Here is a 26,796-nt window from a genome sequence, read left to right as displayed (position 1 = left end):
GGTCTCCGCGAGTCCGAGGGCGTTCTCCTGTCATCAGCGGATAGGTCGAAATTGGCTGCACTGCTAGAAAAGAACAGCGATGTCTTCAGTGCAGGGGGAGGGCCGACGCCCTTTGCCCTACACAGGATCGATACAGGTAACGCCGCGCCTATTTCTACGCCGCCTTATCGTATGAATCCGGCAAAGAAGGAAATTATTAAGGCCGAAATTGATAAGATGTTGGAACTCGAAGTCATTGAGGAAGCCGAGTCAGAATGGACTTCCCCGATTGTCCTGGTTCCTAAGAAGAATGGTGAAATAAGATTTTGCGTTGATTACAGGAAGTTAAATGCGGTGACACGTACAGATAAATACCCGCTGCCCCTGATCGATGACATTCTGTTTTCCACAAAGAGTAATTGTGTGATGTCCACCATAGATTTAAAATCAGGCTACTGGCAGGTTGAAGTGGCCCCGGAAGACAGACATAAGACGGCGTTCGTTTCCCCTTTCGGAACGTTTCAATTTAAACGCATGCCGTTTGGATTAAAGAATGCACCTTCAACATTTCAGCGATTGATGGATCGTTTTCGTACTGGATTGAAGGATGTGACTGTCGTGGCTTATTTAGACGATATTCTGGTTATCTCAGCAGACCTGGATGCGCATCTGCAAGATTTACACCAGGTATTTGATCGTCTACGTCAATTTAATCTCCAGGCAAATAGAGAAAAATGCGTATTTGCTCGAGAGAGAGTAGCCTACCTTGGACACGTCATTACCGCTAAAGGAATCGAACCCGATCCAAAGAAGGTACAAGCCGTGGTGGATATGGCCCCACCGACTAATTTGAAACAACTTAAAACGTTTTTACAAACTTGTTCATGGTTTCGCAAATTTATTAGTCAGTTCTCTGAAATTGCGCAACCCTTGAACGACCTCACCAAGAAGAATAAACCTTGGAAATGGACTGAAGAGGAAGACTATGCCTACAACGAGCTCAAGCGAAGACTTACCACTAGTCCCATCCTGCGACAGCCAGACTTTGACCAGCCATTTATTCTACGCACAGATGCCAGTGCTTATGCACTAGGTGCAGTGTTAATGCAGGGTCCGGATCCAAAGTCTGAGAAGCCTATTGAGTATGCCAGTAGACTGTTAACGTCAGCAGAGCAAAATTACTCCACAACGGAGCGGGAAGCTTTAGCTGTGGTATGGGCTCTAGAAAAGTTTCGGGGTTACCTGGAAGGCGCCGAAGTTCGCGTCGCCACCGATCATCAGCCACTGAAGTGGTTGCTGTCACTGAAGACACCAAGTGGCCGCTTAGCTCGATGGGCCCTGAAAATTCAATCTTATAACCTGGACATAGAATATACTCCAGGTAAGGTCAACGTAGTCGCTGACACTCTTAGCCGTCCGGTATGCCAGGCATCAGAGGTCGATGTCAATACCTGTGATCTGTGTCCCATCTCAGTAGACTTACCTCACAAAAGCTCCGAAGAGTTGCGAGTAGCTCAGCTCGAAGATCCTGGAATCAAGAAAATACTCACGGATTTCGAAGAGAACGATGCATACAACAGATGGACGGATCGTGGGTACTATCTTTCACAAGGTGTTTTGTTCCGCTTCGATCCGGATGGTGAATCCGAAGAGCCCCAGCTGGTGGTGCCCGAGTCGATGCGCGAGGAGATTATGAAAGAACTCCATGACGCTCCCACAGCTGGACATTTGGGCTTGGAACGCACCCTTAAGAAGATTAAGGAACGATTTTACTTCCCTAATATGCGTCAATACGTAGCAAGGTATCTTAAGGCTTGTGATCTATGCCAGAAATTTAAGGCAACCAATTTTAAACCGGCCGGCCTACTGCAAACGCCTGTCCCGCAACAGCGATTTGAAGTTCTCGCTATGGATCTGTTTGGACCTCTTCCTGAGGGTAGTAAGGGCGAGAAATGGATCTTTCTGATCGAGGATACTGCGAGCAGATGGGTGGAGTTGTTCCCGTTAGCCGTAGCCAACGCAGAAAGTTGCGCTAAAATATTAATTGAAGAAGTTTTCCTAAGATATGGTTTTCCCCGTCGGGTGATCTCCGACAATGGTACCCAATTTGTCTCGGCCGTAATGCAGAAGGCTATGTACGTTCTCGGAGTGAATCAGAATCTGACGCCAATTTACCATCCCCAGGCCAATCCCGCAGAGAGGAAAAATCGGGAAATGAAAGAGATGCTGGCTATCTTAATAGACCCAGAACATCGACGTTGGCCTGAGGCATTGCCAGCTGTTCGATTCGCGTTGAATACAGCACCTAATCACGGTACTGGTCATACAGCTGCCTTTCTAACATTCGCACGCCAGTTTAGGTCCCCGGTGGACGTAGCCCACGACTTAAGGACGGTCATAGACCAAGAGAATTATGTGCCTCAAATTACGCCGTATCTCAAAGAATTTGCAAGTCGCTTGCAAGAAGTGAAGTGGCGAATCGAGCGACAGCAGGACATCCGTAAGGAAGCTGCGGATGAAAGCCGTAGACCCGGACCCGATTATCGTGAGGGTGACCTCGTCCTCGTGGATAGCCATCGCCTTAGTCAGGCCGAAAAAGGCTGTACTAGTAAGTTCGCACCGCGTCGCGAAGGCCCGTTTCGTATAGTGAAAATAGTATCTCCAACCACGTACGAAATCGTGGACAAGAATAATAAACCTCGCGGCAAGTGCCATGCCAGCCTCCTGTCACCTTACATAGGTGAATCTGATCTGGCTCAAGTTAGGAGTAGGGGTAGACCAAAAAAGTCGGTTCCCAAGCCAGCTCCACAAGTTTCCGCTGACTTGGAGGGGGAGGATGTAGCGCGGACCTTGCCTATTGCCCCTCCGCGCCCCTCTAGATTAAGACGCGCGCCGGCTCGCTACCGAAATAATTAAAAGTGGAACAGCCGCGCAGCTTTTGCGGCGCGCGCGGAGAGCCGAGAGTGCACGAGCAACCGCGAAGCACGACGCATGCGCTCCGGTTGTTGACGGACGCCCGCGTCGCTCGCGTGCCGGTGCTTAAGCTCCCTTGTGTTAAATATTGTATTGTGTTTTTTTGTGTACCGATTATACTATTTTACTTCCAATCGTTTTTTCAATAAAAACTCGGAACGAAGCCCAACTATACTATTAAAATGGTGAAAAAGTGTTGCGTTTCTACTTGCAAAAGTAAATCCTATGGTGGTTGCAATATATCGTTCCACAGGTTAGCTAATAATAACATTTTCGTAAACCAAACAACTAGGGTGCCCATGAATTCTTGTAACGAGTCAAAATATGGGTGATGGATTTTAAAACTGTTGTACTATTGTTATAGCTTCCCAAAAAATGAAGAAAGGCGACATAAATGGCTCAGCAGTCTATATATGAAGTAGAAATACAAAAAAAAACAGTCTTCACTTCGAATCTTCCTGCTTTTATACTGCTAATTTCCGCTAATTATTAAAAGCTTTTATTAGTATCTTAAGGTCACAAACTGCGTAAGTTAAAACTTTAATACTAATCTGTGTTTAATAATCTTAGCAAATTCGGATTTGTCTCACATAGCTTAATCTCAGAGTCACCCTATTAGAAAGGGACAGACAGCCTCCGTACTAACTGTTTCACTCGGCTCGTTTTTTGGGTTTATATGCGCAGTCCTGTTTACTAATATTATGTCTATGGGCATGCATGACACATTTGCTTGTCATTTTCGATTTGACTTATTTATATGCCGTGTTTTTATCTTAAGGTTATGGATAGTTAATTATTATAACTAGTAATAAGCAAAAGAAGTAATAAAAATATCAACCAAAGAAGTGTAATCAATAATTAAAATTAACTTTCCAATTATGGGAATTTTTGAGATACCAAGGATATTTTTTCTGATGTTGCTTTTGTTTTGTGTAAGTAGCAAAAAACTTAACTTGCGCGATTCAAAATATTCTCGTGATTCAAAGGAATTGAATGAATGTCGAAGATGTAAAGTGTTAACAGATTCTTTTAATACTTGGCTCGAGAAAACTTCTAGAGGAAAATATGAAGGCGGGGACACAGCTTGGGAGGAAGCAAAATTGAAATCTTATGCACGTAGTGAGGTTCGTCTGGTAGAAATACAAGAAGGTTTATGTTCAGAATTAAAAATACATCAAGATGCATGCTATGCGATTGCTGAGGAATCAGAACAAGTTCTCGAAAAGTGGTGGTTCAATAAAGATTCAGTTTCACTAGATTTATACACATGGTTATGTATTGAAAATCTTCAACATTGTTGTCCAAGTAAACATTATGGCGAAGCATGCGAACCGTGTCTCCAAGATGAGCACAATCATGTGTGTGCCGGACATGGCCGTTGTGATGGTGCTGGCACTCGGAAAGGAAATGGTACATGCATATGTAAAAAAGGTTACACAGGAAAACTTTGTGATGAATGTGCTGAGAGTTTTTACCAAACTAGTACAGGTTCTTGTGAAGTATGCCACAAGGCTTGTGATGGATGTAGTGGGGAAGGTGCAGCTGCTTGTGATTCATGCAACCCTGGTTGGGAAATGCAGTCTGGTGTGTGCATAGACATAGATGAATGTGTGGACGCAGTTTGTGAAGGTCACTATTACTGTAGCAATACAGAAGGCTCTTATAAATGTAATGAATGTGATTTATCATGCAAAACTTGTGCTGGTGAAGGATCCTCAAACTGCACATCATGTGAGTCTGCCAGTGTGCTATGGTTTGGCATGTGTATAGACAATGAACTCAAACAAAATATTTTAACAAGTACCTATAAAAGAATAGCAATGTATGTTGGTTTGCTAATCATTACAATATTTATATCACACACATCAAGATCAATAGCTTCAATTGTAGTTTTAATTATTGCAATATTAATGTACTTCTTAGAGAGGAATCTGAAAATGAATACATTAGATGTACTTACCCAAACATTAAATGAAAATTTTAAATAGTTTGTTACATTGTAATTAGTAGCTATGTACATACTTGTATTAAACTCCAATACATATTATCCAGGACAGACCTAGTGTAACTCTTTGTTGTCTCTCCTCACTCATCACCAGGAGAGTGATGTGATATACCTATTAACAAAGTCTTATCTCCGTACTCAGAGACATTCAATGATTACTTAAGTCACTCCTTAGTGTTAGATTCTCATAGAAATTCTGCACTAGGGAACGGCTTAAGTAACCATTAAATGTCTCTCGAGTGTGTCCAATAGATACACATTACAGTTAATCATATTTATGCATAGCATGCATATGAATAAACAACTTTTGATGATATTCTCTTCATACCTTGAACATTCCTTCTTATTTATTTCTTAGCCAAGTATATCCAAAGGTGGTGCAAATAATCTTAAGAATTAAAATACTCAAAGATATTCTAGATAAATGAAAGATTTGCTCTTTTTTACATATTCATTTTTCATAGACCCATTAAGTTACCATTTAAACGGATATTAGTATTGTTTTCAATCAATTTAAACAATGGAGTGATACAATTTGGAATCCCCTTTTACAAAAATTGTTTTATAGAATCAATAAATTTTTGGAAATCTATAAATATTTTGGCCACAAATGCCAATATACAGCACAAATTAACATTGTATAGCTGTTTCATATTATAAATTCAACTGAGATGGTGTGTTTTATTTAATTCCAAAAATTCAAAATTGGAATCCTAATAATTATTACTTACAATTAATGACTGTATTTATAAATAAAAGACTTTGGAAAGGTGGTATTAAAAATACATTTTATTGCAAAATTTATGTAACTACATTATAGTGTCATTTATATACAAAAATTAAATACAATGTGTAGGTATTATAACCAAGTTGTGGAATACTTATATAATACAGCTGCTGGTGCAGAGATTCGACACACAAACTGAAAGTAATAACAGCAAAAATATAAACATAGGCCTGGTATTGTTAAAATCAATTAAAATGAAACATTTATTACCCTTGCCACTATTCACCCCAGATTATGTGCAAAATCCCTTATCCATAAACAATTATTGTAGGTTATAATTATAAAATAAAGTAATTAAATAGTAAACTTATAGTAAAAACAGGCTACAAGGTAACATGTTTATTAAACGTAAGGTATGAATGCACATCTATTATAAAGGCCTGCTAATTACGGCAGTTGTGAACAAGATCATGTCATTTTTTAACATGTATCAAGACTAATTGTATCAGTAGTGACCAAATATTTAAATGTTACTCTATCATTATCAAGAATACAATTGGCAACGGTAAGTTTGGCAACAGCAAGCACAAGTATTCTCAGTCTGACAAAAAGATCATTCTTAATAGTAATAAAAAATATAAATATACTAATTTGTTCATGCAAACCAACTGATCCTCTCACTTCATACTTAGCAACTGATCATTGCATTATGGTTTTAATCAATTCTTTACTGTACCTAGGTAATTCATTTTAATAAAGGAAATGTAAAACCTGTTGACTATATCTATTACAATTTAAGTAACAACAAAAGATCTCAAGTAAACAAAGTACAACATTAAAAAGATATTATTCAAGAGGAAGAAATGAATTTTTGTTGTCCATATTGACAATAAAAGTATTTATTCTCCATGGCTTACTAATTTTAAAGAATGTTGATAAAAATGCTGTGCATAGAATGGCAATATAAAAATTAAACAGGTTAGATATTGGTATTCATACAATATAGTTTATGACAATTACTAGTACTACTATTTCAAATAAACACCTATATGAATACACATCAGTAGGTACAGTCAGCACCAAAAGTCGATGAACAGAATCAATATGACAAAACACCTGTTCACAATAAAATGCCATAAGTTATAGTCGCAACTAGGAAACAAAATAGACTGTACACCAGAAACTTACAAAAGTCGTTAAACACGAGTATTTCAAAAGTATCTGTGCACTAGTATTCCTAAAGTCGCTGTACACCATCAATCCAAATGTCGCTGAACATCATTGTATCAAAAGTCACTAAACAGCAGTAAATACAAAATTAGGTTAACAAAGTATATTTTTAATGTTGCCGTGTGTTAATGTACCTTTGACTCTTATGTTGTTCAGCTACTTTTGGGACAGTACTTGCTTGACCTTAATAATGTATGTTAACACGTTAGTATCTATTTCAATAATTTTAATAATTATTTTGGAAATACACTCTTTTGCAAAAAAAGCGGGCACCTATGCGAAATCTTAGTTTTAAGGACTTTACGTGTATTTCAAAGGGTTTTAATGATTGTAGTATGTTTCTAGCATCAAAAGGGTTAGCCAAGCATGCGTGAGAGTGTATTCTAAATTTGAATTTTGTACAATTGCTAAGAAATTGGTTAAACCTTGTTTTGGACTAATTGCTGGCAGAAAGTTCGTCGGTGTTTTGAAAAGTTTTTGAAGTGATTTTCAGAAAACTGATAATGCAGTCTTAATTAATGTACCTTTTTTTTAGATCAAAACATTTTTGAAAAACTATGCGTATTTGATAAAATTTTCACCTGCTCTAAATGGGCTATACTGATGATTGATGGCAATGTTAAGAGTTTCGGTATTTTAGTGTAAAGCGTTCTTCTGTTTAGATATTATACCCACGTGATTTAAAATATCGCTTTTTCATAATTAAACACTATTTAGAGGAGTATCAGTACATTGGGCTGCGACAAAACCAATTTAAAGTAAGCAGTGCCGATCGCAATTCGTCTCCTATCGTACTTTGACATTACAAAATACCAATTTTTGTGATAAATGTTAAAATTAACCACATGAAAAATGATGAGGAGGGTTTAAGCTATCTAAAAAGTCTAATTATTGCCGCGTTGAAGCTCTCTATAACTCCATAGGTCGGGTTACTAAACGATGATTTCGCTGAAAGGGAGTCAAGAATTCAAAGGTATAAACCAAACGTAAGTTTCTTAAGAAATGAGCAGATAGCCAATTATTGTTATGATTTAAGCAGGAAAGTGCTAGGAAATCTCGGTGCAGGCAAGTTTATTTAATAAAATGTCAGTGGGATGAAAACACGGTATTTGAACGCTCAGACTCATAGATCTTCGGAGGTCTACGGAGTTTCCCAAGAGACGAGGTTGTTTGAAAATCAGTGATTACGAGACCTTAAGACCTCGTGCTCACAATCTATGCGCTATTTTCTGTATTTTGTAGAATTTCAAGATTTTTAAAAATGTTAAAGTCCGAAAGGAGATGAGTTGTGATCGGCACTGCTTACTTTAAATTGGTTTTGTCGCAGCCCAATGTACTGATACTCCTCTAAATAGTGTTTAATTATGAAAAAGCGATATTTTAAAACACGTGGGTATAATATCTAAATAGAAGAACGCTTTACACTAAAATACCGAAACTCTTAACATTGCCATCAATCATCAGTATAGCCCATTTAGAGTAGGTGAAAATTTTATCAAATACGCATAGTTTTTCAAAAATGTTTTGATCTAACAAAAAGGTACATTAATTAAGACTGCATTATCAGTTTTCTGAAAATCACTTCAAAAACTTTTCAAAACACCGACGAACTTTCTGCCAGCAATTAGTCCAAAACAAGGTTTAACCAATTTCTTAGCAATTGTACAAAATTCAAATTTAGAATACACTCTCACGCATGCTTGGCTAACCCTTTTGATGCTAGAAACATACTACAATCATTAAAACCCTTTGAAATACACGTAAAGTCCTTAAAACTAAGATTTCGTATAGGTGCCCGCTTTTTTTGCAAAAGAGTGTATTTCCAAAATAATTATTAAAATTATTGAAATAGATACTAACGTGTTAACATACATTATTAAGGTCAAGCAAGTACTGTCCCAAAAGTAGCTGAACAACATAAGAGTCAAAGGTACATTAACACACGGCAACATTAAAAATATACTTTGTTAACCTAATTTTGTATTTACTGCTGTTTAGTGACTTTTGATACAATGATGTTCAGCGACATTTGGATTGATGGGGTACAGCGACTTTAGGAATACTAGTGCACAGATACTTTTGAAATACTCGTGTTTAACGACTTTTGTAAGTTTCTGGTGTACAGTCTATTTTGTTTCCTAGTTGTGACGATAACTTATGGCATTTTATTGTGAACAGGTGTTTTGTCATATTGATTCTGTTCATCGACTTTTGGTGCTGACTGTACCTATTTCTCAAAATTGATTAATTGGGTATTAAAGAAATATTATGTCATAAACAGTGGTCTTTGGTGAAGAATACACAAGGTTTATCTAAGACGATAAAAATAAAACTGTGAAGAATCTTAACTAAGTCTTGAATATATTACTCAACAACATAAACTATCGTACATTACAGATTAATTAATGTCTTTCAACAAAAAAAAAAAAAAAAACGCATTTCAATACATGAAATTAATATTGTTCTAAGAATTTTTATTTTTGGTAAATTTTACTTTAAGTACTAATATAACACATTTCACCTAAGCCTATTTGTGAAATAGAACACCTAAGTTATATAAACTAGTCATCATAATCGACATTTGTGTGACACCCACAATCTGTTGAAGGGATATTTATCAAATTACTAAAGTGGTGCTGATATAAAAAAAACATACACACGACTAGCATACAAAAATGCTAAAATAGATGAAAGTATCCTATAGTCCTCTTTAGTTCAACTATTGTTGTATTCAATATACCATTGTCTTAGAGATCTAAGAACCTAAGGTCAAACAAAAGTATTTTAGCCAGGATAAAATCTGTATATAATTATTATGTGATGCTGGTTTTTAACTTATATTCATTCCATTATTTAATAATGTATAGCATTTCTTTAATCTGCTTTTACGTTCATTTAGTACTGCATAAAATAGTCAATCCCAAATTTTTGCGTACCTACCTATAAATAGATCAATTTTGTGACTGTACTGAAAGTAGATTTACATAATTTGGTAAAAGATATATTTGATAAGAACGACAACATGCACTGGAGACGCGCGAGAACTTCATCAAATAGGGCTCCCCTGAAGTGCATGTGTCGTAAATTCCCATTTGTATCCATACATAACAGCAACACATATTAAATTAATTTGTCGTCTTTCAAAAGTAAAAAGTAAACACTATCGCTCACAAATACATTAGTATCAGTCTGCTTCATCAATTTATGCTAATGATTTTATTACCATAAATTATTACATTTATTTCGGTCCCTCTTCGTAATACTTGATCAAATCATTTTATCCTGATTCAATCGTTTCTCCCAAATTCGTTCGATAGTATTAAACAAGCCATGCTACCCTTGCGACGATGTCAGCTGCACAAGTCACAACCGCTATAAAAAATACCAATTGAATGAAACACGACTCGATAAACTTATATAAAAATCTTGTCAAATTACAGGATTGCCAGGACTCAAAATGTACAAGCTAGTCACTTAATACGCATTTCGTAATTTTTTTTAGAATAGAAATAACTACATTGCAGCTGTTACTAAAACAACCAATACAATCAGCCTTATATGGGAAAAAAGATTTAATACAGCAAAGTTCGTGCTTTAGCAGTCGATAAAAAGCTGCTATAGTTCGTATTCTAGACTTCTCTATAACATATCTAGTCCATATTATTTGTGCAGTTATGTTCTCCCTATTCCCGGTAATCCATAGTTCATCATAAGTTTCGGACGTTTCCTACCACACAAGCTCATGTTAAGGAAACCATGACAACCATATTGTATACAAAGAAATATTTATGATTGTTAACTGAATAATTGGCAATATAAGATCAGACTTTCCTTGACTGATTTTCTGACAAATGGCAGTAAAAGTTATTGGCCACAAGGATGTAAAAAAAAATACATACTGAAAAGCCTGGCAACCCTATCTACATACATTCTTCTTCATCATTTTAAATACATGCTAATGTTTGTAAATGTTATATCTTCTATGATACATCTATTTATCAGTCTGTTGTCGTAATTAATGGAATGTATTCTATTGAAAAATGTTTTTGTTGTTCCACATTCGAATTTAACATTATCAAAGTGCATCATACCAGTAAAACCTAGGTATTTAAAATGTTAACATAATTTGCAACAAGTTTCATAAAACCAATAATGCAAAAAAACTTTGTTTATATATATTGGTTTCACAGTTTTGACCTTATAAATACTCAGACAAAACTCCCGAAAACATCCATGCTTATTATATGGTATTGTTGGTAAACACCAAAGTGAACTTTGAGGCAATAGCAAACATGGATATAATGTAATACTGGGATAAAATATAAAGGCGGGTGGTGTTATATATCTCAATAAAAGCTTGAAATATGGAGAGACTTCATCGAATGTCGACTTTCCACGAAACCGTTATGGGTCGAAGTACTTAACCACTTTTAATGTAAAGACTATCTACGGGACGTACGTCCACAGTAACTTACATGACCGTTTGCGTAGGTTGACTATAAGCTGAACGGCTTCATATTCGTTAGGCGTAAAGGGACCTTGGGACGGCATGGCAGAAGATTTTATTTAACAAAATGACGTACGAATACGACATACGACGTCTTGGTATCAAGAATAATTAGCTGACATGGTATTGAAGATCCCTTGGCGAGATGCCTGGTAGACGTCTGGATTACTACAGCATCTAAGGGGACGCTGACCAAAAGCCAAATCTTCTGCAATGCCTTTCCTCTATAAGCCTAAACGCTTGTGGGACTAGTCTAGCAGCGAATGGGGCGCGCGATGGTGACTTGACAGCTGGGCAGCCAGTTGTCGTTGCTGCAATAGGCAGTACAGTATACCGGCCTGTGCCATGGCATCCACGGTCCCGGCGGCAAGTAGATCCGTGCGTTGCTTGCTGCCCGCGCCCGCACTTCCCGGCCGAAGTAGTGTGGGACCGAACACGGTCGCCAAGTTGTGTAGGGACATCTTATTCTCGCCCTCGTGTTGGTTCACTCTGTAAAAACGAGTGAGTTGTTAAAGCTTAGAATAAATTATATGATTGATACTTCTGACGTTGCATATTAGAGATCGGACAGATTTGTAAAAATAGAAATAAAGAAAAAGTTGTATAGAGCCAAACATTAAATGCATTATATAACTTTTGTCTGTTTATTTTCACACATTTGGAGCTGCATTATGTGTAAGAAGGTACTTACTTAACAAAATGGTTCAAAAGGAAGTCGATACAATTTTTGTTGAGGTCGGGTAATTGTGCGTAACATTTGAGCAGCGCGTGGCGTCTTGTGTGCGCCGGTCCTGAGTCCACTGACGTCCCTGCGCCCTGAAATAAAAAAATTAATAATCAGTAACTGTTCGAATCACGATTACTTCTAATTGAGTTACGAGGTAAGTACGTACTTGTGTAGCTCCCCACGCCTTCAGCAATTCAGGATATAGAGCATCCGTGAACAGGGCCTCTGGCAACTCTCGCAAATATAACTTCAACACGCCAGTCACTGAGTGTATATCCACTTCTTTTAGCAGCTGTTCAGCTTCATAGGCATCTGGACAAAAAAAACACTTATATTACGGCAGGCCGCGAGATGTCACCATAGTAAGTTGACAGAAATGAGTAAATACTCACTGGTTTCGAAACTCTTTTTGAGTCTGTTGAGGTCGGAAGCGCTCCCGGACACGCGATATATGCCAACTTCATGAATGCCGCGTCGCTCTACCTCACGGACGCACGCACTTATTATGAATGGAATGTTGCGTTTCTCACGTCTGTGGAAAAAAACGACCGCTGTTATTTTCGAATTAGATTTTGCAATTATTAAAAGAAAAACATCTAGGGCATTCCACTTTTAACTTTGGCCGGTATAGAAATGACCAAAAAAAAAACATATATTTAGTTTCATAAGTTGTCTTGTCAATTAATTATGCTTTCGTTACGGCGACAGCAGGCACCCGCGCTCTCCGCCACCCAATCGCGCGACAGCTATAGATATATTCGAACTTCAATTCGTTTATAGTGCGATTTCCAACTCACCACATCGAGACCTTCCTCAAGGAAGGGTTTTGGCCGAAGGGTGTCGTAAATCGGAGGTTCCGAGGATGGCTACGCGACACCTCGCAGCTTAACACGACGCCAACACTTTGTGTGCATTAGTTTTAAGTTGTTTATGTAAAATATGTATTAGTGCAGGGATGGCGAACCAATGGCACGCGTGCCCGTGGTGGCACGCTGCTAAATAATTTGGGCACGCCATTATTTTGCAAGTTTTCAACTGAAATTATGTACCATAACCACGTACTATTAAATGTTTTTCGTGGATTCTTCCCATATTCAGAATAGAGCCTATTTTATTATGAGATAAGCATCATCCTCCGAGCCTTTTTCCCAATCATGTTGGGGTCGGCTTCCAGTCTAACCGGATTCAGCTGAGTACCAGTGCTTTACAAGAAGCGACTGCCTATCTGACCTCCTCAACCCAGTTACCCGGGCAACCCGATACCCCTTGGTTAGACTGGTGTCAGACTTACTGGCTTCTGACTACCCGTAACGACTGCCAAGGATGTTCAATGACAGCCGGGACCTACAGTTTAACGTGCCATCCGAAACACAGCCAATGGTGTCTAAGATATACTTAGAAAGTACATACAGACTTAGAAAAGTTGCATTGGTACTTGCCTGACCTGGGATCGAACCCGCGCCCTCATACTTGAGAGATTGGTCCTTTACCCACTAGGCCACCACGACTTTATTATGAGATAAGCATTAATGTAAATTTGAGAATCAAAAACAAGTCAATTCGTCATAATCTTTTACCTTTTTATGTTAACTATTTGACATAAAGGCACGCCTCTATAATTATGACTGTGTTTTCTATTTAATTTGGCACGTAAGTCAATAAAGGTTCACCATCCCTGTATTAGTGTATGATATGATGTTATAATATATTTATGTATTGTATTCTTTATGGGCCTTAGATGCCTGACTTAAATCAATATACTGACTTGGCGACGTGCGTGATCTTGTTGCCGAAGAGTGCGCCGGGCTTGGCGGCGGGCACGCGGCGCGCGGACCGCTCGGGCGGCAGCAGGCGCAGGCGCAGCGTCAGCGACCCGCCGCCGACGCATACCGTACGTCCTACGCCGCCGCCCGCGCTTTCCGCTACCCACTCGCGCGATAGCTGTCAACCACAAAATATTACTGAAGCTAAAGTACAAATAGAGGAACTTCTTCTTTTTCTAAAATGTTACATAGACCACAGAAAAGACGTCGTACGAAGACAGAGCGCCGTCACAACTTTTTAAAACATTTAGAAAAGACGAGGCACAGCACCGTCGCCCGCACCCCGCACCCTCGTATGCTGGCACCCCTGTCCCGTCTTTTCTGTGTTTTACGAGAAGGCGCAGATGAGTAGGCGTCGTCGTGTCGATGTCCTTTCTTTTCTATGATTTGTGGTCGTGACGCATCTATATCGGGTGTGTTGTTCACAATCACATTAAATTCTATCGCATATACTTTATGATATTCTATGGCGAATTGTAAAAAAAATAACCTAATCCATTCAGTGGTTTAGCCACAGGAGTCATTTTTCGTTTTTATAATTTACAACATCATGTGTAAAGCAGAGATAAAGTTAGGAGTATCGAATGTTTTGATCAGTTGACAGCTGTCAGTTTTCAAGGGAGAATTACAGTTGTTTGTAATGACTGACTTTTATATGGTGTTCTAATTTTCGCACATTTTTATTCTATTTACTTTGTTTGAAAAATTCATTTTTTTATTTTTACGTATTTTTCTTTTTTCTTTGTGTTAATGGACATATATTAACCAGTATATTAACGCATTTCATTTAATGTGATTATGAACGACACACCCGATATATATATTTTGTACGAAATGGTTGCGCTTTAAAAATCTGCTGCTAAACAGCTAACTTCCTTCTCGCCTAGTACCATCGTAACCATTGTTATTATCTGTTGTTTTTAGAGTTCCGTAGCCAAAATGGCAAAAACGGAACCCTTATAGTTTCGTCATGTCCGTCTGTCCGTCTGTCCGTCTGTCACAGCCGATTTACTCGGAAACTATAAGTACTACAGTGATGAAAGGACAATGCTATTCTTTGTATGGAAGTTGGGCTCAAGTGTTGCCCACAGTAACTGCATGTTCCATAGGCTTATAATAGGTCCCAGACCGAAATATTTCGAAATCTATCCCAGGAGTGCTGAGAAAAACTGGTTTGACTCTTATTCAATACTACGAAAAATATGCTTACGAACTCTTAACTATTCCACTTTTATTACCTTAATTGAAATGCATTATAATATTAATCGACAAATACGAGGTATTGAACGGGATTTTTTTTACCGACTTCAAAAAATGGAGGAGTTTCTCAGTTCGTTTGTATTCTTTTTACGTAAGTACGTGCATAACTCCGTCGTTTACCAACCGATTTAAACAATCATTTTATTGTTTAAAAGGATTTACTTTCCAAATAGTTCCAGGGTCCAGGGTCTGGTGATAGAAGCCTTAAAACATTATGGAACTCTCGGAAATTGTAAGCACATATCGAATAAAAACTTGTCATTCGGGTATATGTCTCCGACACCACAAAACTGTGGAGGTTAAGACCTGACCTGACGATGGAGACGACAGTGAGACGAGGGAACTCCTCAACGGTATCTATTTACTACCTCGTGTTTGAGCTTATTTTATTCGTCTTGATAACATTTTTCCATTGCCATTAAGGATTTGCATGACGCTACTCGAACTTAGGACTGATTGTGGTAGATAGAGACTGAAAAGCAAAAGAAACAACAATTACCTTTAAACGTCTATTTCTGTTTTTTTTTTATCCTGTTAACAGTGAAACCACTATCTATCTGAATGTTATTTCAAGAAAAGAGGTTGTTAGGTTTGTGGCTGCTTAAAATGGCTTGCTAACAATGGCTGGCTAACATTAGAACTGGTTTTTCTCGGGACCTCTGGGACCGATTTCAAAAATATTTGGATTCCGTCTTAAGAGTGAAGTAAAAAACCTATTTTAACCATTCCCACTACTGGGCAAATGGCTTGGGCTTCATAAACTGACTGTTCAAGTTGGACATTAGAACCGGGTTTTCTCGGGACCTCTGGGACCGATTTCCAAAATATTTGGATTTCGTGACAACAGTGAAGTAAAGAACCTATTCTAACCATTCCCACTACTGGGCAAATGGCTTGGGCTTTATAAAGTGACTGTTCAAGTTTAACATTTGAACCGGTTTTTCTCGGGACCTTTGGGACCGATTTCCAAAATATTTGGATTTCGTGTTAACAGTGCAGCAAAGAACCTATTTCGACCACTTTCACTACTGGGCAAATGGCTCAGGCTTTGTTAAGTGACTATCTATGGAGAACATTTGAACCGGTTTTTCTCGGGACCTCTGGGACCGATTTCAAAAATATTTGGATTTAGTGTTCAGAGTGCACTATGGAACCAGCTGAAACTACTCCCACTGCTGGGCAAACTTTGAGCCCACACCCAGGCATTGTCCTTTGATGGGAATATGTGTTGTATGAACCGCTACAAAAATATGACACTAAATAGTAAAAAAAAGAATTGGGGGTGGGGCCCCCCATACATGTAACTGAGGGATGAAATTTTTTTTTTCGATGTACATACCCGTGTGGGGTATCAATGGAAAGGTCTTTTAAAATGATATAAAGTTTTCTAAAAAACATTTTTCTTAAAGTGAACGGTTTTTGAGATATCAGCTCTCAAAGTCGTAAAAAGTATGTCCCCCCCCCTCTATTTTTATAACTACGGGGTATAAAATTCTAAAAAAAATAGAGGTGATGCATGCTAATTAACTCTTTCAACGATTTTTGGTTTGATCAAAGTATCTCTTATAGTTTTTGAGATAGGTTGATTTAACTGTAATTTACGGAACCCTTCGTGCACGAGTCCGACTCGCACTTGGCCGGTTTTTTTTTTTACCGATAGACGTAATAGTACGTAGTATTACAAATAGACGTTACCAGACATTTTATTACCCATGTTTATAAATAAATATATTTACAATAAACAGACCACACTTTTACAAAACAATGGGTGAGCACATGGCCATGTGATCGGATATTATTAAAATGAAGTGGAAAAATAACATAATTCTTGTTATTTAATTTTATAAGATAATAAAAAGCGACTGTGTTTTATACTATGTAGTGATTTGGATTACGCGTATAACGCAGACTTTTATCATACACTAGCTTCTGCCAGCGGTTTCACCCGCATCCCGTGGGAACTACTTCCCGTACCGGGATAAAAAGTAGCCTATAGCCTTCCTCGATAAATGGGCTATCTAACACTGAAAGAAATTTTCAAATCGGACCAGTAGTTCCTGAGATTAGCGCGTTCAAACAAACAAACAAACAAACTCTTCAGCTTTATAAAATTAGTATAGATAAAGAACACAATAAAACAGAAATATGCGCCTCAAGAAATTAAGGGATTATTTTGTTTGTCACAATACCTTGATAGTACATTTCCCTCGCAACACCGGCCTGGCGGCATCTTCATACAGCAACAGGCGCAAATTCTGCGATCCCTCCAGGTCTAGCGTAAAGCTCTCGTTCCACCGCGGCTGAGCACTGCGACATACTAGCTTCGACTTCGCCTTGCGGAAGTAGTGTCCGTAAGAGTCCACTTCCACCACTATGTAGTAATCTGTGTACGAAAGTTTATCGATTACATTGAGAGATTGTGGTTGTTCAGTGATTGGGGTATACGTGAAAGCAACATTTCTGATTCCAATAGCAGTTTCTGTGCTTTTTGGTTCAAACAAACAAAAAAGTATAAGGCCATAAGATAGGTCAGGGGCCTTCCTCAAGGTCAAATACGTACGGTGGGTATGAGTGAACTAACGAAGCGTTCGGATTTTTGAGACATCTGTCAACGATTTTTGTGTTTTCAAAGAATGGTCGGATCAAAAGAAGGCGTAAAAGATGTGCAGACGGTAACTTTCCTCGTCCCCCGAACACCACTACACTTCTGTGCGCTACTTTCTCAGCAGATATTGAGTTAGGACATCTCCGCCAATTATTTTGTTTTCCATGGCATACACAAACTAATGTAGCTATTTAGCGAAAACTGTATAACGAAATTTTTTTATTTTATTCTATTAAATAATTTGAAATTAGAACACATTACCAGCAGCAGTATCAAGCGGCGCCGTCATGCCGCCGACATGCAGCTGCAGGTCTCCGAGCAGCAGCGAGTCATCCCGGCCGCTGCGCAGGAGGTACGAGCCCATGTCTGTCTGCAAGTAGCTGCGGCAAGCTGTCACCCACGCTTGCAGTTCCAGCATAGAGATCGCGCTTGAACCCGCTGGTGGTGCTGATGATGCCTAGCGTGGTAATGAATCGTTAGTTAAGGACGTTTGAGGACCATCCAAAAAATTCAGGGTTGTTGAAAAAAACTTGTACATATTGAACTAACCAAGAAATATAAAGATGATTTAAGTCAGTATTGTTGCACTTGTTACACAGTTGAGTGAAAAACAATCGTAAAAAATACACGTGTTAGGCATATCACAGTAAGAACTGATAAAGTTTAAAGCTTTTTACCTGAAACGACCAATATTAACACTGTAAAGAAACATAATATATGCGCCATCAGAATTAATTTTGCGCAACTTATGCGCATAATTGCACAAAAAAATAAAAGCATTCTGACCTGTAGAGCATGTATAGAGTCGATCCACTGCGTTCGCTCGTACTCGGAACTCAAGAAGAAGATGTGTTGTCGCTGCAGTGCGCTCGCTGAGCCTGGTGCCCGGGCTCCGACGCGGAAGGTAAGGTTGGGGGACGCTAGTACCAGCGCCGCTTCGAGCTCCGCAAGCTTCTTGCGCTGCCTCTCTGCGGCGCCGCGACCGCCGATACGGATTTTCTGTAAGAGGATCATAATTACACCATGTGCTTGTCGAGTTCATGGACAATTTAAATGTCAGATTTCTTATTACAACTATGAATTTTCGCGTTCTATTTCCAAAGTAGGTATTCAGTTGTTTTAAGAAAAACTGTGTTTTTACTCTTCATTTCCCCGTTTCACAAGTAATTTTTTAGTTAAAGAAATACATGTACATCTAATAGTGCAAATGCCTAACAAACACATGGCAGACCATTAGTTTATAATAACGATTCTGACCGCGAAAAACCGGTAGTGAAATATAAATTTATATGAAATCCAATATTTTAAGCTGACATTTTGCAAACACACTACTTCCACAATCTGCAATCTGCAACATCAAAAACACAAAGGACAATGCCTAAAAACGTCCCCACCCACCAACAGACTTGAAAGTAGTGTTATTGGATGCGCCTCATTTAGTAGATCATTTCTTATTATGGAGACATATTCCAAAAGTATGGGGTTTAGGAACTGTAAGCCAATTTAGTATCCTTAATAATCAATTAACTTCAAGTTTGTTAACCAATTACTCGGAATTGCGTGGACCGATTTTGAAATCTATTTTTTGTATACAGGGTTACTGGTAAGTAGACCGCATCCTTTCAGGAGGTGATAGTATAGGCCAATACGGACAAATTTGACCATGGGATATACTGGGCAAAAGTTAACCCGTTTCAAGATAATCGAATTTCAAGATCAGTCGTCTAGGTACACGTATAAATTTTCATTATTAGTCAAAAGTCTCGTTTTTGTGGATTTTTGTGTGTTTTTGAATAGAAGATGAATCGCTTCATAATAACAAACCATAAAACTGTACAAATCACAGAGGAAATTTTAGCGAACAGCAATTACTTTTTTAGTGGCTATTTGCTCAAAAATATTACTCTTCATTTTTTTGTGCAGAATACTTAAAAAACATCTACATTTATCTAGCTATCCAAAAAGGCACAAAATACACAAAAATCCGCAAAAACGAGACTTTTAACTAATAATAAAAATTCATACGTGTACCTAGACGATTTGTAAAGAAAAGATCTTGAAATTCGATTATCTTGAAACGGGTTAACTTTTGCCCAGTATATCCCATGGTCAAATTTGTCCGTATTGGCCTATATTATCACCTCATGAAAGGATGCGGTCTACTTACCAGTAACCCTGTATAGGGAAACTATCTCAAAGCTAGTCCGATTTAATTTTCATCAAGATCTTTTAAGCAGTTTTTGAGTTATCATCAGTTAAAATAATCGGTTTGAAGAGGCAATTTAGGATGTCGTGAGGACACCTTCACCACCACCAACAGACTTGAAACTAGTGTCATCGGAAGCGCCTCCTTTGATAGATCATGACTATCATAACGATTTACGCCAAATGTATGGGAGTTTGGAAATATTCGACATTTTAGTATCCACAATTAACGTAACGTTAGGTTAGGTTAGTAGGTATACACCGTGACTTTTTAGTCGTCTTACAACGGCAGCCCACTTCATGTATCCAATGACTAGTAAACGTTCATATAAAATATATATATGTATATATTATGAGATTTGAATAATTTAAAAATAAAAAATAATTCATTAAACCCCAAACATTTAGAGTATGTCGTCACAGTAAAAAAATATCTATCGGATAAGGCGCTTCTGATGACACTAGGTTCAACTCTGTTGGAGTCAGTAAAGGTCCATACAAAATCATTAAACCAATTATCATTCTAACCGGTGATAACTCAAAAGTTGCTAAAAAGATCCCGATGAAAATGATATCGGACTAACGTTGTTCTTTGCATTAAAACAAAAATAATCAAAATCGGTCCACGCAACTCCGAGTAATTGGTTAACAAACTTGACGTTTATTGATTATTAAGGATATTAAAATGTCGTGTATTTCCAAAAGCCCATACATTTGGAGTAAATCGTTTTGATAATCATGATCTATCGAAGGATGCGCTTCCGATGACACTGGTTTCAAGTCTGTTGGTGGGTGGGGACAGGGTCCATACAAAATCCGGCATTGTCCTTTCCCAGCTTACCTTATCATCAGCCGCTGCCCTTTCCTCAGCGAGTATTTGATCGCGTACAGTGGAGGCCTGCGACTTGAGCGCCACAATGTTAGCGGGCGAAGTCTCCCGCGCATCGTTCGCGTTTGCGCCAACACTTTCATCTTCTACCACCACAATGTCCGGCAGAGGGATGAACCATTTAAGCTCGAACGTGAATTTGTCACGACCTGATGCCTGTATAGATAAATTAAATCTTAATAAAAGTACAATTGTTTGTGTAAAAACCACTGAGTAGTACACAAATGGAATGCTAACGTAAGCCATACAGTGCTGCTTTCTACAAAATTTCAATTTCAGTGCTCTAATGCAGTTGGCGTTTGCATCTCAAATGATTCTACTCAGAACATAAATACAAACACATATTACCGTAGTTACCTTATACTTGGCACAGGCAATGACGTCATTGAAAAGAAATAGATGCCTTAATTTTCTGTGTCCATCTGAGAGTTCCACGATAAAGGAATTCTTGACGAGTCTTCTTTGGGCGCGGTCGGCATTCTACGAATAGATAAGAAATCATTGGCTTGCGAACTTCGATCCTATTCACATTAGTCATCGCACTAATTTGAAAGGAGATAAATACTTACAGGGAACATGGATTTAGTTTGAATAATATTGAATTCGTCTAGGAAATGCTGCGTCATGTTTAGAGCTTCCGTCAGCATGGCGTGATCAGGGTGACTGGCTGGAGTGTATTTTATAAGATCCTACAAAACAAATAAGGCACAAATAGTTAGTACGCCGCATGGCGTAAATAGGAGAAACAGAATTCTAAATAGTAAAGACAATTTTTAGAGAAGAAACAAGAATAAACTTTTTAAAGCTAAACCTAATTTCTGGCTGAGTATTGCTCGAAAGACTTAACGCTTCCCTGAAACAGTCGTTTTTAGGTCAATAGTCATCATTCCATGTTCCATTCATTCAGCAGGAGTTATTTAATATATTCCAATGCATCCAAAATAGAATTTAAGTAATAGTACATTACTAACATGCAAGACTAGTGCGTTCTTCTGAACCCTGGCGACGGGCTTATGCAGCAGATCGTCCAAGGACATCGGTTGTCCGTGACACGAGATCTGCCGCGTGAGATGCGCGAAGCTCTGCGACGAGGAACATCGCCGTCGCACCGCGTCCGTCGCGCGACCGTAGTTGTGCAGGAATGCGCCGTATATGTTTATGTTTTCAGCCTATACAAAATACATAATTTTTAAATACACCTTCTGAAAGCACTGCAATGGTATTATATAGTAGTAAAGATGATTTTGAAAATAAGGGTAGTTAAATTAACACTTTTCAGGTCAATTTAATTGGACAGCACACCCAAAAACGCTTATACCGTTATTTACAATTCCTATATAATAAGAGAAGGAGTCTAGGAGGACAGAAAGTCTATAATTTAGTGCTTCAGATATTCAAATAACATACCATTTTTTTGAAATGTATTCCAACAGACAGAGGCTCTTCCCAACTAGCGACAGCTGCTTTCAGTCCTTCTAGAAAGTTCTTATGTAACTCGTGCAGCTCAGATATTTTGTAGAAGATTGTGTTAAATTCTTCTTCTGTGATGACTGGCTGCGATGTCGACAGTGTCGCTTTGATTGCATTCATATACTGCAAAACAAATATGATTTTAAATCTTACATATTATTTAAATTATTTGGAGCCTTATATAACACAATCTACTCAGAATCATAGTATTTTTTAAGGACTAGTTTACAAAGGTATTTTTAGAAATTACCTTCTCCATAACATAAAGGCATTCAACATAAACGGTTTCACTCTCAATGATACTTGTTATTATGCAACGGTGCATAGTCAGCCGCTCTGCCTCCGCATTGTTGCTGCTCGACTCCTAAAAATAATTAAATTCATTATTCATAACAAATATACCAAATTAATTAAAGAGTATAATCGGAGAAGTTGTATAACTAGTTTCGCAACAGTGCACAATAGCCATTAAAACGTTTGTTTGCAGTAACATTCAGCCTAGAAAGGTAAACATGAAATGGTAACCATCAGTACCATTTCAGATTAAATCATTCTTATAGATTTCTGCATGGGAAACGAACCATGAAAATTACATTAGTCTTCAATTTTCTCTTCTTTATAAGTGCCATTTACAGCTATGATTCAGAAAGTAAGTCAAATGATTTGAGGCAGAAATTGATACTGTAAGAAACCATTAATTTAAAAGAATCTCGTTTACTTTTAGGTTCCGAATCTAATCGAATTGAAGTGAGTCCAATTTATGATACTATTATCTACAGTGATATCGCTGATATAATAAATGAATTTGAAAATAATGGTGTAAGTATTACTTTACAATTTGTGACCAACGGCATCGTAACAATATGTGACATGATAAAACATTTCTTACGTTCTCAGGTTTCACCGTTCGATGTATTTACGAACAGCGACAGCCAAAGTGATGAAGCTATAGAAAATCTTCTATCTGAATATCAACACTACTTGGATAAGGCCCACAGACAAAGAAAGACTTATTTAGAAAAAACTAAAGGTAAAAACAAAGTACCTCTTTTGCCACGTCATGATCAATATTCAAAAACAAAACCCGGACTGGATAATAAACATGACGATTACTTCTACGCTAATAGTTTTTACAATCCAGGAACATTTAAATTTCCTCCTTCACCATTCGGAAGTCCTTTAGATGTATTCATTCCTATAAACGCAAAATCAAGATACATGAATAACAAACCAGAAGCGACCACTATAACTCCAAAGGGTAATCATGAAGAATTTGTACCATTAGAAAAAATTATGTTCAATGATAAAAAAATCATAGATCTCTCTCCAATTTTGCACAAATCTTCTTACGAGCCTATTAAATCTTCCTGTTTTTGTAAAAGCAATCACTTTCCATGCGATTGCGGTTGTAAACAGTGTTTGGTTCGCTTCGATCCACTGTTGAGAGATCCAATGGAACAAATCAGAATGCGTTCCACAGATGACCAGAAAAGATATCAACATTCGTCACCATATGAGAACTCCATTAGAAAATCTGAACATTTAATTGACGAAAATATGAAAGATTTGCTGGGCGACAATACGCTTAATATTCGCATTAAAATTGATCTTCAACTGCCAAAGCCTCAAGATATTCTGGGAAAATATAAAATGCACAATCGCGACAGAATGCTTGAAACTGATGATTTGTTTTCTAAAGAACTTGCGCCTGGGGTAAATTTGCCATTTCCTTATTTCAATTTCCCAGTTCCCATGGAAATATTTGGTTTCAAAAAAGCAAAGTTTACTAAAGACGATTCAACACCCTTACACAAAATAACGATCCACAAGAAAAAGAAATCCAGAACTAACAATAATAACAAAAAACACCGGAAGAAGGTTATTACCTTTCAAAATATTAAGGTAGAGCAACAACCATTGTTCTCAAACCATTTGAGTGATAACAACATAAGCGATACATTTAAGAACGATACTAATAGTAACTTATTATATAATGACACCAACCTACAACCCTCAAATGTTTTACAACTAGAAATTAATTCTGTGATTAACAAAACTGATGACAATTTAAATGAAACTCAGACCGAGGAAAGTATATATCTAATGGTTAATATAACAAATAGTACTTATAATGGAACAGAAGATGCACATAAAATAGAAAATAGTATTGAAACTGATTTTCCTAGAAAAAACATTAACATGACAATGAAGGTTCCAGTAGCCGTGCGCGAAAAACGTGATGTTTCGAACGTCAATATACCTAGTAATAGTGAAATCCATTTGACGCTCAACGATGTGCAATCCGCAAAAAACGATATTACAAAAGAAAAGAATATTGGGAAAAAGGCAGACAAAAATCTGTTAAGTGACGCAGAGTTATTGTATTGGCCTAATATAACCAACAAGGACGATATAAAAACGAACAAGAATATAACCACTATGATACTAGAAAATGAACACAAGAAAACAAAGTTAAACATGAGTAAAGACACAATTCGTCAGAATCATACTAGAGCACTAGAACAGGCCATATTTGGTGACGTGGACTGGGATGATGTTGACACGGTTGCGCCAGCTTTTATGTCTTTTGTCGGCAAATATATTCGTGGAGTATTAACATTCTGCTCTCAAAAAGTTTGTCATTCCATGAAATGTGGCAACAAGACATGTCTGCATAGGGTTTGCTTGCCCTCAGATAGACCGAACAACAGAGGACATTGCGGAGGGACTAACAGCACAGGTAAGATCAACCTAGAAGCTAGCATCTAGATTCTATATTTTAAGAATCGCGTGTTAATTTAATTGGGTTATAATACCTTAACTCCATTTTTATTTATTTGTTTTAGATAGCCTAGCATCGATGGAGTCAATTATGGATTTGCCTTCAAATATTGCATTTGAGATAGTAGATATTTTGCAAAATAAAATGTTGGGAAAAGTATTTGGAAAGGCAACGTTTTGCATTAACGCTAAATGTATCACGCTCGTTGCATCCAAAAAGAATTTTGTGAAATCTCGATGTTCTGTCAAAGAATTGAATACTGCAGGGCACTGTGCGAATACTAAAGGTGCAAAACTTATGTAAGTTCTAGTTATGTTTAATAAATAAGCTCAATTGAATAATCGATTGTTTACTAATTCTACTCAGTCATTGCTTGAAGCTGTGTTAAACGGCTAGATTTATTATGACTCCAACATCCAGATAGAATGGTTCTGCGTTTTGAATTACACTTGATAACAATATATCCAGTTGTACTTATGATAATTTTTGTTATCACAAGTTTTTGTATTGGATTTCCGGTATGTAAATGTTTATTATTTAACTTATTTTTGTTTTCCATAAACATTTGAAATCTTAGTTTGGATAGAATAACAAATTCATATTGCTTATGATTATTACATTACGTATTGCTGTTTTTTTTTTTGCTTAAGAGGACGAATTGGAATTTTTGGCGCCAAGGATCTCAATTTTTCTCAGTAAATACAAAACGGATCAAAATACAACTTGGTTACCTGAAAGTTCATGATATAAACCTTATTTTGTTAGACGTAGAAACATGATTAGGTAACTTTTATAACAGAGAAAAATATATCAAACATACCTCTTTTTAAAAAGAGATTCACATATTATGGGCAAACGGGACCGATTTAAGCCTCTTAACTTTTTTAGTAGTTGAGTATATACATACTCTTTAAAATTGTAGAAGAATTTTTATCAAATTATCATTTCTAAATAATAAAATTACAAAACCATTTTGTCGCTTACGACTTTTAGTTATAAGCTAGCGCGCGTATTGTTATCCTCGCCCCGCTCAGACGCTCCGACCCCTTTTGGCGCCTTAGATGCGCGTGCCGGTTATGGAATTATTGTTGACCAATTCGTCGCCTTAAGTGTCTCTTATCTAATAAACCTCACGACGACAGTACACTTTAACATAGAATATAATAATTTAACATAGCGGCCTCTGTTGGAAACAGGCGCTGTTTGTCTCTATACAATTTTCTTTTATGTGTAATAGATCGGAGAAAACTTATATAGGAATCCTTGGAGAACCATTAAGAAGTTGAATACTAAAATAATTGACTTTGATGCAAAAGGGAAGTTATTATTAAAAGAAATTCCAAATGAATCGCTGCTTAATATTATATCGACGATAGAAGCAATGAGTTTCAATACTATTGATGAACCTATGCGGAAACCGCTCAATAAGACAACAATTGCAGAGGAACTTCTGAAGAAAGCAATGGATAAATTGAAAAAGAAGTCCACTCGTCGATTAAAAGTACTAACAACGTGTAATAAATCAAGAACTGTGTGCAGATTTTTGGCATGTCCTAATATTAAAATAAGTTGTGTTCTATGTGATGTTAGTCTGGCTGAAAATCATGAAGGTCA

The 26,796-nt window shown here is 37.5% G+C and overlaps 2 protein-coding genes across 5 annotated transcripts in view; one reads left to right on the top strand and one right to left on the bottom strand.

Annotated features, from left to right (window-relative positions):
• The first annotated feature begins 3,685 nt into the window (after window positions 1-3,685).
• On the top strand, window positions 3,686-6,456 carry LOC124637871 (cysteine-rich with EGF-like domain protein 2). The gene has a single exon (XM_047174595.1). The coding sequence runs from the start codon at window positions 3,831-3,833 to the stop codon at window positions 4,938-4,940; it is 1,110 nt and encodes a 369-aa protein (XP_047030551.1). The 5' UTR covers window positions 3,686-3,830; the 3' UTR covers window positions 4,941-6,456.
• A 2,896-nt stretch (window positions 6,457-9,352) lies between these two features.
• The window catches only part of LOC124637870 (active breakpoint cluster region-related protein), a 28,629-nt gene continuing 11,185 nt past the window's right edge, over window positions 9,353-26,796 (bottom strand). For 2 of the 4 annotated variants that reach the window (XM_047174590.1, XM_047174592.1), the window contains exons 8-21: window positions 22,651-22,764; window positions 22,338-22,523; window positions 21,902-22,099; window positions 21,500-21,619; window positions 21,279-21,410; window positions 20,883-21,086; window positions 18,623-18,835; window positions 18,098-18,293; window positions 17,421-17,614; window positions 13,914-14,089; window positions 12,541-12,680; window positions 12,315-12,460; window positions 12,113-12,237; window positions 9,353-11,910 (exon numbers count right to left, since the gene is read on the bottom strand). In XM_047174590.1, the coding sequence (XP_047030546.1) occupies window positions 11,670-11,910; window positions 12,113-12,237; window positions 12,315-12,460; window positions 12,541-12,680; window positions 13,914-14,089; window positions 17,421-17,614; window positions 18,098-18,293; window positions 18,623-18,835; window positions 20,883-21,086; window positions 21,279-21,410; window positions 21,500-21,619; window positions 21,902-22,099; window positions 22,338-22,523; window positions 22,651-22,764 (2,385 nt within the window). In that variant the 3' untranslated portion in view covers window positions 9,353-11,669. The remainder of the gene's footprint in view (window positions 11,911-12,112; window positions 12,238-12,314; window positions 12,461-12,540; window positions 12,681-13,913; window positions 14,090-17,420; window positions 17,615-18,097; window positions 18,294-18,622; window positions 18,836-20,882; window positions 21,087-21,278; window positions 21,411-21,499; window positions 21,620-21,901; window positions 22,100-22,337; window positions 22,524-22,650; window positions 22,765-26,796) is intronic. The other 2 variants (XM_047174594.1, XM_047174593.1) reach the window with 1 other exon arrangement.

Source organism: Helicoverpa zea, chromosome 16 (genome assembly GCF_022581195.2).
Source record: "Helicoverpa zea isolate HzStark_Cry1AcR chromosome 16, ilHelZeax1.1, whole genome shotgun sequence".
Lineage (NCBI taxonomy): Eukaryota > Metazoa > Arthropoda > Insecta > Lepidoptera > Noctuidae > Helicoverpa > Helicoverpa zea.
Note: the sequence above shows the minus strand (reverse complement) of the source record. Positions and strands in the feature narration are given on the sequence as shown.